The sequence below is a fragment of the Meriones unguiculatus genome, chromosome 7 (assembly GCF_030254825.1).
Source record: "Meriones unguiculatus strain TT.TT164.6M chromosome 7, Bangor_MerUng_6.1, whole genome shotgun sequence".
NCBI lineage: Eukaryota > Metazoa > Chordata > Mammalia > Rodentia > Muridae > Meriones > Meriones unguiculatus.
In genome coordinates this window covers 11966476-11979761 of record NC_083355.1, presented here as the reverse complement: position 1 = coordinate 11979761, position 13286 = coordinate 11966476, and the positions used below count along the sequence as shown (strand labels likewise).

The 13286-nt window shown below is 39.8% G+C and overlaps 1 protein-coding gene across 7 annotated transcripts in view; it reads right to left on the bottom strand.

Moving 5' to 3' along the window:
• Positions 1–13286, bottom strand: part of LOC110561938 (ABC-type organic anion transporter ABCA8A-like) — a 77743-nt gene that overhangs the window by 22333 nt on the left and 42124 nt on the right. For 6 of the 7 annotated variants that reach the window (XM_021658531.2, XM_021658535.2, XM_021658539.2 and 3 more), the window contains 7 exons: positions 12833–12970; positions 11920–12027; positions 9631–9804; positions 8727–8840; positions 6259–6378; positions 5390–5458; positions 4468–4559 (listed from right to left, as the gene is read on the bottom strand). In XM_021658531.2, the coding sequence (XP_021514206.2) occupies positions 4468–4559; positions 5390–5458; positions 6259–6378; positions 8727–8840; positions 9631–9804; positions 11920–12027; positions 12833–12970 (815 nt within the window). The remainder of the gene's footprint in view (positions 1–4467; positions 4560–5389; positions 5459–6258; positions 6379–8726; positions 8841–9630; positions 9805–11919; positions 12028–12832; positions 12971–13286) is intronic. The other variant, XM_021658532.2, reaches the window with a different exon arrangement.

Here is a 13286-nt window from a genome sequence, read left to right as displayed (position 1 = left end):
GCATGGTACTGGCATAGAAACAGAATGGTGGATCAATGGAACCGAACAGAGGACCCAGAAATAAACCCACACACTTATGGACACCTGATCTTTGACAAAGACGCCAAAACCATACAATGGAAAAAAGATAGCATCTTCAACAAATGGTGCTGTTTTAACTGGATGTCTACATGTAGAAAAATGAAAATAGATCCATACTTGTCACCCTGCACAAAACTGAAGTCCAAGTGGATCAAAGACCTCAACATAAAACCAGACACATTAAATCGGCTTGAAAAAAAAGTGGGAAATACCCTAGAACTCATTGGTACAGGACAAAACTTCCTGAACAGAACACCAACAGCACAGGCTCTAAGAGCAACAACCAATAAATGGGACCTCATGAAACTGAAAAGCTTCTGTAAAGCAAAGGACACCGTCATCAAAACAAAGCGACCACCTACAGATTGGGAAAGAATCTTCACCAACCCTTTATCTGACAGAGGACTCATATCCAGTATATATAAAGAACTAAAGAAGCTGAAAAGCAGCAAACCAAGTAATCCACTTAAAAAATGGGGAACAGAGCTAAACAGAGAATTCTCTGTAGAGGAATACCGAATGGCAGAGAAGCACTTAAAGAAATGCTCAACCTCATTATCCATTAGGGAAATGCAAATCAAAACAACCCTGAGATTTCACCTTACACCCATGAGAATGGCCAAGATCAAAAACTCAAGTGACAACACATGCTGGAGAGGTTGTGGAGAAAGGGGAACCCTTCTCCACTGCTGGTGGGAATGTAAACTTGTACAACCACTCTGGAAATCAATCTGGCGCTTTCTCAGACAACTAGGAATAGCGCTTCCTCAAGATCCAGCCATACCACTCCTGGGCATATATCCAAAAGAGGCTCAAGTACACAAAAAGGACATTTGCTCAACTATGTTTGTAGCAGCTTTATTTGTAATAGCCAGAAGCTGGAAACAACCCAGATGCCCCTCAACTGAAGAATGGATTCAGAAATTGTGGTACATCTACACAATGGAATATTACTCAGCAATGAAAAATAAGGAAATCATGAAATTTGCAGGTAAATGGTGGGATCTGGAAAGGATCATCCTGAGTGAGTTGTCTCAGAAGCAAAAAGACACACATGGTATATACTCACTCATATAGACATACAACATAGGACAAACCCACTAAAACCTGTGCATCTAAAGAAACTAAGCAAGAGAGAGGACCCTAACTAAAACGTCCAAACCCCATCCAGAAAGGCAAAGAGGATGGACATCAGAAGAAGAAGAAAACAGGAAACAACCTAGGAACCTACCACAGAGGGCCTCTGAAAGCCTCTGCCCTTCAGACTATCAAAGCAGATGCTGAGCCTGGTGGGCAACTGTTGGGCAGAGTGAACGGAATTTTAGGTAAGAACTGGGAAATAGTAAGAGCTGGAGAGGACAGAGTCTCCACAAGGAGAGCAACAGAACAAGAAAATTTGAACATAGGGAACTTCCCAGAGACTCATACTCCAACCAAGGACTATTCATGGAGATAACCTAGAACCCCTGCACAGATGTAGCCCAGGGCAGTTCAGAGTCCAATTGGGTTACATAGTAATGTGAAGAGGGACTGCCTCTGACATAATCTGATTGGCCTGCTCTTTGATCACCTCCCTCTGGGGGGGAGCAGCCTTACCAGGCCATAGTAGAGGACAATGCAGCCACTTTTGATGTGAACTGACAGACTAAGATCAGAAAGGAGAGGAGAACCTCCCCTATTAGTGGACTTGGGGAGTGGCATGCAAGCAGAGGGAGGAGGGAGGGTGGGATTGGGATGGGAGGAGGGAGGGGCTTATGGGGGGATGCAGAATGAATAAAGTGTAATTCATGAAAAATTTAAGAAAAAAGGGAAAAAAGTAATTTAAGAACCTTAAATGACTTTCAAAATTGGAGGAAAACATGGAGTTAGTCAATTGGCATGGAGCACGTCTCGCCCCTGGGGGCAATGGTCTCCTGAACCTACTCAGACCTCGGACACCACCACTGCTAGTTCTAGAACTGACGCAGGATGTTCCAACGAGGGGTTAAGGCTTCTCATAATATTTCCTATAAGCCCACACCTGTTTGTCTATATCCCCCATTTTTATTCATTATTAGCCAGATAGAGCCAAGTAATTGTGGTAATGATACTTGCTTTTTTGCCCAATGCTGGAATGCTAGTAAATTTAGGTATGCCCTGGTTACTCGCATGCCTCACTGGGTGCCTATGCCCATTGATGCCCCTCACGCTATGACTCTCTTCAGACAGAAAAGGGATCTTGGAACTACAGCCACCATTGTTACTACCATCTCATTGACGGCTGTTGGAGCTACCACCAGGGCATTAGCCATGAGTCATACTGGGCAGACTGCTCAAACCCTGAATAATCATTTAGCCAATGTAGCTCATGCCTTAGTTGTACATAAAGGAATTAATGCTCAACTAAAAGGAAGCTTGATGGTGTTCAATCAGAGGATTGACCTCTTGCAGGAGCAAATTGATACCCTATGGCAAATCGCTCAACCTGGCTGTCAATGAAAGTATGCTGGACTTTGTGTCACTAGCATACAACATGAGAATTTTTCCTGCGCTGCAAATCTGTCTAAACAATTGTCGAGCTATATTTTAGGTAATTGGACTGGAGAATTCGATACTATGATGGAGCAGCTGAGAGTGGCCATTGTCACAGTAAATTCTACCGGAGTGGACGCAGGACTAGCCAGAGGATTATCAACATGGATTGCTGCAGCCATGAATCATCTGAAGGAATGGGCGGGCATGGGAGAGTTAGCAGGCCTTCTGGTGTTGGTCTCCTTGGTTTGCCTGTGGTATATATGCAAGATTAGAGTCTCACAACAGTGTGATGCAGCCATGATTATTCAGGCCTTTACAGCCATTGAAGCAGGACATTCTCCCCAAGCATGGTTGGATACCATAAAAAGCTAAAATGATACGCTCAGGATGCGAGGCTAAGCACTGCACTCAGGGTCAGCCGCTTTGGACCCAGAGAAGAGCATGTCTGATTGCATGCGGGTTGATGCCCCAGGTCCCGCCTCTGAGAAAAAGGTATCGGACGGTCTGATGCTCTTTGGGTGGATGACACCTAAATGAACATCTGTACAAAGTCCCAATTTATTTCTAATATCAGAGATCAGACCTCTACTCTTGCCTGATGCGTCTAAAACAAAAAGGGGGAACTGTAGAGAGCTGCGGAATGCTATGCCTTAAAGATGGAGCTGGTTTCCGCCTTCCACCTTCCCGATGGTGAGTGCTCTCTGTCACGAACAACTCCACATTTGGCTAAGGCCGAGGATCTGGCTTGCTTCCATGTATGTGGACCTATCTGCATTGCCCCCGTGGCACGCCTGGGTTGGCTACCCAGAGGCTATTTAAGCTGTGGGCTGGCTTTCCCCGGGGTCCGAGGATTGTTCAATGTTCCTGAATAAACTGCATTGAAAAAAAAAAAAAATTGAAGCACAAAAAAAAAAAAAACAAAAAACAAAAAAACATGCCTATGACAAAGATAAAGACTGGCTAGTCTTTATCTGCAAAAGTGTTACTGTTGCTTTTTTAACCTTCTTCCCCTTTTAACTCTGTGGTTCTTTTTGGATTGACTGCATTCCTTCAGCTGTCCAGGGCCCAAAAAAAACTGTCATTGAAACTAAGCTTATTGTATGTGATGATTCTCAGGGTTCCCTTGCACACCGTAACAGATGAAGTCCTGGATTTCCTATGTTTCTGATGTGTTAGACCTGTTTTGATCATAGTACCGCAATCGTCCTGAAGACCCAGAACCCATGTTCTGATCACTGTGTATATTTTTCTATAACTGTCTCTTCATCATAACCTAATGGACAAGGTTTCCGTGAGAGTTTGTGTGTTGCTTTTGTGTAAAATCATTCAACAGGCAAAGTGCAGGGAGTCTTATGGCAGAAGGAGGGAATAGAAGTACATGGAGGAGAGAGGAGCCCCACAAGGAAAACTATAAAGCTAAGAAATCCGAGTCCAGGGGGTCCTGCAGAGACTGATGCACCAACCAAGGACAATGCATGGAGAGGACCTTGACTGCCTGCTCAGAGATAGCCCATAGGCATATATCAGTCTCCATTTAGGTTCCCAAGAAAGGGGAGCAGGGGCTGCCTCTGTCATGAATTCAGTTGCATGCCCTTTGATAACATTCCCCTGGCAGTGCAACCTAGCCAGGCCACAGAGGAAGAGGATCCAGGCAGTCCTGATGAGACTTGATGAGCTAGGGGCAAATGGCAGGGGGGAAGAAGGCCCCTTTCAGTAGACTAGGGGAAGGGAATAGGGGGTAGAGGGACTGAAGGTGGGACTGGGAGGAGTTGAGGGAGGGACTACAATAGGGATATATGATGAATAAATTGTAAAGAATTTAAAAAAAAATAATTCAACCAAAGAACATGAAACCATTTGATTCCCCCAAACCTAAAGACAGGATCCATTCTCATTGTTTTCATTCCAAACTTGCTTTCCAGGAATCGAAGAATAACTAGGAAGATGGCAAAATGAAGAAAAGGCTAGGGAAAAGAGATATTATCAATTAGAAATACCAAACGCTAATATCAGAAGTAAACTGCAAAACCTCATCCCTGCACATATATATATACAGGACAGAATGACTAACATTGCAAGAACTAGCCATTCATCTGCTAATAGAATAAGTCAAATTCAACATCTCATTGTCCAGAAACATTGCAAGTGTTTACACTACACTACACATTGTATTATACATTGAACTTCACTTATAATTAGGTCATATCTTTATTTGCTGTGAGTGCGTTATGTCTGTAGGTGTGTGTGGAGGTCAGAGGATAAAACCAGGTGTCTTTCTCAATCACTCCCCAGTTTATTAACTGAGCCTACATCTCCCACTTGAACCCAGACCTTGTTAGCTCTGCCAGTCTAGCTTGCCAGCCAGCTTAGGTGACCCCTACCTCTCCTTTAGTGATGTCCTGCCCACCCAGCATTTAAGTGAAAAATGGAGGTATACACCCCAGTCCTGACTCTTTCATAGCAAGCATTTTATCCATTGAGCCATATCTCCACCCTCTACTATGTCTTTAGAATTGGAAGGTGCAATTTATTTTGTTACTGTATTGTTTGTAAAAAAAAAAAAAAAAAAGGCTCTTAGAAGCATATTTTACTTTCCTGAGACTTAGTTATATAAAGCATCTTAATTTTCAGACTTTAGCTAAAGATGTCAATCCATGATAGAACATGTGTGACAGGCACAAATCCTGCGTTTGAAGACTTTTTCACCCAAAATATGATCAAGAAAGCGCCCTTGCATCATTTATTTCAGGGTATCTCTGCGTGCAGCAACATTTAAAACGAGAGGGATACTTACTACTAGGAACAACAGAAAGGAATATTCCTTTTCTGGATCTAGATCCATCATTTCATCAAACATACTCCTCTGCAAAAGGAAGAACAAAATAAATACGAAGTTCTGTAATTTATAGATTTTATAGACTTTGTGCAAACATGTTTGGGCTATTGATCAACTCTACTAGTCTAATATTTCCCCAGATTTTCCCACGGGCACAAATGAAGTACTAGTTGTGAAACATGTATCGAGGGGCTGCTGCTCTTCTTCTCATGGCCGGGGAGCCCTGCAGCTTTTCTCTGCATGGTTGATGTTTAACGATCAGTTACTGAGAGAATCCAGGAACAGAGGGGACAGAGTTTCTCCCAGAGTTTCCCCTCACGTACCCTCTGCCCTTTGGTGATGCTCCCCTCTTTCCCATGATCCTTCACTGGACGCTTAGAATGTCTAAGAAGTGAAGTGATAATAACTTTCTGGGAATAATCTGGTCTGTGGGTAAAGGGGAAATTTACTGCTGCTGTATCAGCTCCAGTTAGAGTGTATCAAATGTAAAAATGTAGCATAAGAATTGACACAAATATTAGCACCTTAAAGCCTTGAGCATCAGGGACTAGCAGAGAATTTTATAAGCACTACTATGGCTGAGAATGTCCACAGATTTTATTAGTGTCAATGGTTTTTTCCCCCCTACTGTCCACTACCCATGTCCGAAAGAAAGAAAAGCAAAGGCTAAATTTTCACTTGTAGGTAAATGGGACTGTGGACTCCCTTCAGGCAAAATCTTCATAATTCAATTAAGAATGATCTATATTTTTCAGTCTTCAGCATATATATTTTGTAACTCAAGACAAAACTGGCCTTCTCTTTCCCAAATGTTGCACATGTCTTACCATGAAGTGTATTAGTGTGCAGCCTGCCAGCGTAGCAGGTGCAACTAAAGCGGTGAGACAAAACACCGAGACATCTCGAAAGAGCTCAATAAGCATAACACCTATAGAAAAGAGAGCGGCCTGGAAGAAAATGAAATACATATTTTTAGTGGCTTTCTAAAATGCAATGCAAAGGCTAAGGGCCAGCTCACCAGTTAAGAGCATGTGTTGCTTTACAGAGGACCTGAGTTTAGCTTCCTGTACCCATGTCAAGCAGTTCACACCTCCCTGTAGCCAGCTCCAAGAAATACAAAATGTTTTTTCTGGCATCTTCACTTGTGAACACACACACACACACACACACACACACACACACGTGCACACAGACACATGCACACACACTCACAACTAAAAATAAATCTTAAAACAAAAAGCTTGATTCATTTTTAACTTATTCTAATCTGATTTCCGTTTTCATAAACCATGTTAAAATTGACATCATCGCAGACATTTTTCCTAGACTTAGCTAAAAGCATTTGGCTCAACTCTAGAAATTCGACAAAGTTGGACAAATATAGGATCTGAAGCACAGATTAACGTTTCCTCGTCCACTTTTAATTACAAAAATAAAATTGCTTTGATGTTGTCTAGGGAGCTAACAAATAAACTATAGGCAATAATCAAAGAAAATTAATTTAAAATCAAACAGAAGCAAAAATTTTAAGAGTTTTCTCTCAAATATAAGAGAAATATGTCATTAGTAGCATTGGAACCAAGAGAACGGACATCACCGGTCCGAACTACATCACGGCCTCATATTTTCCAGTCTAAAGCATGGCAAAACTTTTCCAGAAGGTTCTGTGCTTCCCTTCAATTCATTCTGATGTCAGAGCGCTGTTTCTAAAAATCATCTCTGACTGCATCTCCCGTCTTGAAGCTTCTAGGTTTTCCCATGACAAAACATAAACCCTTTCAGGATAACCGGTGGCCATGTCATGTAAGGTGGCCCATGATGCTAGCCACAATTTTCCTCTCAACTAGGCCCCTTCCTGTGTCCAGCTTTCTACTGAATGCAGGTTCTACTGTTTCATAGGACAAGCCTGGCTTTCTCCTTTTTTAGTTTTTTCACCTACTTGCCTTGTTTTCTAAAGAAGAAGAGCATATCTTTAGAAAACTGTGGTCACTAGGAAATCTTAGTTTTTATTTTCATGAATTTATCTCTGCTTTGTGTATGCTTTGATGGTTTTTATTATCCAATCCGGTGGATCTATATCTATATCTAATTTTATTATTCTGTATAATAATTTACATAATTTATTGTAATTTTATTAATCTGTGTAAAGTGAGAACGCGAGTAGTGTGTCAGATACAAATATAGCATCATCTGAGGCTGAAGCACGTCAAGCCCTCCAGTGTCTCAAACACAGAATATTGGGGGAGAAAGCCAGTTCTCATGTAACTCAATAGAAACAGAGACTATATAATCTGTATGGTTTTTTCCCTCAACAATCTCAAATTCTGGTGCACTGAGAAAATCAAGTATTTGCTAGATAGTAATGTAATTGAGACATTAAAAAAATCTGATTGGCCTGCTCTTTGATCACCTCCCTCTGGGGGGGGAGCAGCCTTACCAGGCCACAGTAGAGGACAATACAGCCACTTTTGATGTGAACTGACAGACTAAGATCAGAAAGGAGAGGAGAACCTCCCCTATTAGTGGACTTGGGGAGTGGCATGCAAGCAGAGGGAGGAGGGAGGGTGGGATTGGGATGGGAGGAGGGAGGGGCTTATGGGGGGATGCAGAATGAATAAAGTGTAATTGATGAAAAAAAATAAAAAATAAAAAAAATAAATAAATAAAAATAAAAAAAATTAATGCTAGAATAAATACACATAAGTTACATATATTCCCCTTCTAAGTTTAAAAGAAGATTTTAATATGTGATTCATAACAAGGAATTTCTCAATAATCAAATTTTAGTTTTAGATTTTTAAATTAACAGAATTTATAGTCTTCTGAAAATTTCATGACCTTTGACCTAAGTTAATTCTTTTTCCAAAAAGGAATTTCAAAACAATATCTAGCTTTGTTTTATGATCCTATAATAACTAGTTCTGTTACCTTTAAAGAGAGTGAGATGAAAATAGAGAAACAATTTTAGTGCATATTTTATACTTACGGATATGTATCTCCATAACTATATCATAATTTTTTTTCAGAAAAATACATGTAAAATAATTTTAAAGTATAATTGGTTTATCTTACACCAATTAAAAATATTTTTTGAGACAGGATTTCTCTGTGTAGCCTTGGCTGTCCTGGTCTTGCTTTGTAGACCAGGCTGGCCTCAAACTCAGAGATCTGGCTGCCTCTGCCTCCATAAGGGCTGGGATTATAGGCATGCACCGCTGTGCCCAGCCAACTAAAATATTTTAAAGTGTTAGTTCTTAACCTCACCATAAAATTAAAAAACAGTAAATATACTTACAATATAGAAGGAAAGTGACCAAATACCACTATTTTTTCTCCCCTTGCGATTAACGAATGAAATCACATAGGTCATAGAGCTCATTGACATGGCGTAACCACCAACATAGAGAAACTGAAATCAGTAGGAATACGGGAATGAATATCGTGACCCAAGAAAACCCTTGAATGTACTAATGTCATGAAACAGCAGTTTTATGTTTCTTCGTCTATAATGATTAAAATCTCATAGAAAGTGGTAAAGTGGGCAGTCTGGTATTCTCATTTCTCAGCCGAAACACCACAAAACGCAAACAACCAGGAGAGGCAACTTCATCCATTTTCCATAGGCAAAAGTTTACATAGAGTAACTGACTCAAAAGGCAGCACCTTTGAAATGGTCAGAATGCCTTGATGTGTTCTGAATGCTCTTGGCCTACCACACCCCCCACTTGGGTTTTTGGTACCACTTAACTAGAGTTTGTTGTTGTTGGTTTTTTTGGGGGGAGGGGCATGACAAAAAATGCAACCGGTGTTAATGAATCTCACAAGCAAAACAGTCAATGGGAGCCAGGCATGGTGGCACACATTTTCAGTCTTAGCACTCAAGGGGATCTCCATGATTTCAAAGCCAGCTAAAATTACTAGGACCACATAATTAGACCTTGCCCACAAAAAGAAAGAGAGAGAGAGAGAGAGAGGAAAGAAAGAAAGAAAGAAAGAAAGAAAGAAAGAAAGAAAGAAAGAAAAAGAGAGTGGAGGGAAAGAACAATTTTTCATCATATGTATTTTAACATTTTAACCACACTTGAAGAAAGTCTTATGAAAAATTAAAATATTAAAAACTAAAATAGTATATTGCATATTATTGTCATTTTGGGGGGTTGAATCAATTAATGATAGTTGTTTTGAAATGTGTCACTCACCTGAATAAACAGATCTCCAGCTCTGAACATACTCTCTTGAGGGCTCCAGGCATAGAATGCAACATACATAGAAAAAATGAGCAAGCAGTAGATTGGAACCTCAAACAGAGCCTGCCCAAACCAGTATGCAGATGGGCAGAGACCGGAAATCCACAGCTGGAACTGAGCTCTGTTCTGATGAGACAGTACAATCATCCATTGTGTATTATTTTTGTGAAAAGGTAAGGCACACAGAAAAACCACCAAATGAGATGTTCGTTATTAGTGATGTTTAATTACACAGACTAAGGAACAGGATCATTTCAAAGCTTCTCTAATAAAATTTGCTGTTGTTACTAATAAAAAGAATTATCCTAGTGTGCTATTGCAGTTAACAAAACAAAATCATGAGAGTTACTGACAGGTCAATAGTGCAGTCAATCATTACTGACTTAATGTCCTACTGAGAAAATTCCCCCATCTAAGTATTAGTTCTCAGTGGTAATATAATTTATCCCTTACACAAATGAAGGTAGCTATTTTTTCTATGTAGAATTGTCTCATTGGTTTATTCTGAATAAAAATGAGTGATTAAAATCCTGTAGATAATTGTATATTGTAGAAGAGATGGTGCAGAGAGAAATAAGGGTGGAGATCAGACCTGGGGAGAGTAGGGGCAGGAAGGCAGAAGGCCTGCAGAGAAAAGAGAGATGGTGGGTGGGGGCTTCTCTGTGACAAGCTGCAGATCTAAATCAGAATAAGCCTCTGGGAGGATATGAAGGGGGACTCTAGCTAAGACTCCTAGTAGCAGGGACCATGGAGGCTGAAAAGAACAAGGCTCCTAGTAGACAGAGGAGATCACCAACCCACCTACAAAAACCTCAATCCAAAACTTACCTACCTACAAGACTGGCAGGGACAAAGATAGAACAGATAGGCAGAGGTTGAGGGAATGTCCAACCAACGCTGGGCCCAACCCTAAGACCCACCCCATGAAAGAGAGCCAGCCCCTATCGCTATTAATGATTCTCTGATGTGCTTACAGACAGGAGCTACCAGAGCTGTCCTCTTAGAGGCTCCACCCAGCAATGATTTTATACAGATACTGAGACAAACACTGGGAGAAGCCTAGGGAGTCCATGAATATATTCATTTCATAGTAATATATATTGACTCTGTGTAGTTATTTTATGTTCTAGATCTGTACTGCACCAAGTTTTGTACTAAGTAAAATTTTGAAAGTTTTTTTTTTTTCCCAAGTGTATTTTGTAACATTTTTTTTTCCTATCTCTTCTGCTTTGGATAATCTAATATTGTCCCATGAATCATTAAAGCTCAGATTTTTTTTTTCAGAGTTGTTTTTCAATTTGGGCTTCAGTTCTACTGCCTATTGCTGCTGGCTTCCAGTTCATTCTCTTTTACCTGTGTGTTCATTCTACAGGTCACATTCATTGTCACACAGACGTCAGCTACTTAGAGCAGTCTCACTTGACCTGTTTTGTTTGTTTGTTTGTTTTACAATTTCCCTCCCTTTCTTTCCTTCCCGTGTTCATTCTTTTAGTTTAATCCTTGGCCATAGTAATGTTTTCTTCTTCTATTTTTTTTAATGTTACTTCTTTTCTTTGTCATCTCTGAGTCTGTTCTCAGTTGATTAAGTCTTACTGCAAAGTTGAATCTTTTGTGTAACTTCTTGAACTTGCTCATCTTACAGAGATCTGCACATGCTTGACATCATGAAGTTCCACTGTGTGCATACGCAGCTCTCCTGGCAACAGACTCTAAGCAACCCTTGTGCAGAGTTTCTACAGCCTTTGCTCTATGTAATTTATTCTTTTCCGGTACACCTAGATGTACATTCCAGCCACTTTAAGCTTTTTAGATTCCACATTTTTTTTAGTTTAATAAGATCTTTGTGTGATGCTTCAAATATCTCTTTGTGTTCCACAAAGTAGTTCCAAGAAGAAACTTGTCAAATTTACTTTTTCTTTTTCTAAGGAATTTCACCCCATTCTTCTACTGAAAAGATTCAGTTTTAGGGACCAAGTCTCATTACTATGCCGCCATTATTCAGAAGGAAACAAAGATTTCTCATTTTCCTTTCTCTTCATTTTTCCATTTGTCCTTCCCTCCTCCTTCCATTTCCCTTCCCTTATTTTCTTCTTCCTTCTTATTTCTATAATGTGCAGTCATGTGTGTATCAACTGCTCGGTGTAGAAACATGCACACCATATTGAGGAAAAGTACTACACTCACATTATAAACAACTCCTAATTGTTTAAATCAACTAAAGTTTTCTTTATTTTCTACTACCTTATAGTCATCAATGCTGGTCATGGAAATGTAAGGAGGAACAGAGGCCATGAGGATGATCCATGAGAAGAAATAAAACATGTAATCAAATTGCATGTGTTCTTCATCCTAGGAATGGAAATAGTGCAGTGAGCTTAATGTGGCAAGTTGAAGACCATTGTCTGGATTACATTGCTAAAAATATAATCACTTGCCTAAAAGACCGTCTTGAGTTTCTTTTGAGGTTTCCACTACCTGACATCTTAATCCAATTTTCAACAGGGATTTTGCTTATGTATCCAATTTTATAGGTAAGCATTTGAAATCAGCTGCATAATATGATTTTGAAAATGGAAAGCAATAATGAGACCAAGGCGATATTATGATTACAAAATCCTAAAATTTAGGCTGACACTTAAAGCTGGTCAATATTTTTAAGCTTCCGATAATTATTCTGATATTTTTGTCAGTTTAAACCAATGCAACCAATTTAATATTCAGGAATTCCAACTCATAAATTTCATATCCTAGTTGGTTTTTTTTCTTTTCTTTTTCTTTTTTCTTTTTGCACCTTCTCCTCCCCTTCCTCCTTTTTCCTTAGCATGGCATTATTACGTAATACAAGTTAGCCTTGCACTCATAATGTTCCTGCCCTAACCCCATAAGAGCTAGCATTATAGTGTGAGTCAGCATGCTTATATTCTCTCTCCTACTTTATTGTTTAGTGCTTACAGGCAATAGCTCAATTGAGTATGCAAGTCACATGTCATATACTGTAACATACTATATATCCAATTAATTTAAATATATACTAGGATAGATGCAAATACTAATCCAATGTAGGAAAGAAGCTCTTTAGACAACTTTGAGATCATTGTGAATGGAACAATCTGGAAAACTCCCTATACAGTAGAATGTACAAGAGTCTACCAACCTCATGGTACGTGCTGCGGTCCGTGTGAATGCGTGCTGATGGGGTGAACAGTCCAAGCAGAGCGTTACTCACAATGTCCACCAGAACCGGAAAACAATTCAGTCTCTTGACATTGCATGCTAGTGTAAAGTTGTAATTCTAAAAGGGAACACAAAAGTCATCAGTCTGGAAGGAGAAAACATAAAGCCGGGGTGTGAAACATGCAAACGCCCTTTTCAAATAGAGACAGGATGGTGTATTCTCTAATGTGGCTGACGAACTGCTCAATGCTTTTTTAATCCCCCTTTCTTTGAAGATGCCCAAATCAACACCATCATTTTAAAATACCTTGGTTATGAAATAGAACATAGTTAAAATTTAAAACAAACCTTAATGGGACAGAGTAATTATGACTACTGTCATGTATCCATTTTTTTTGAAATTGAAACATTCCTTCCTGGATGGAGAAGTGAGA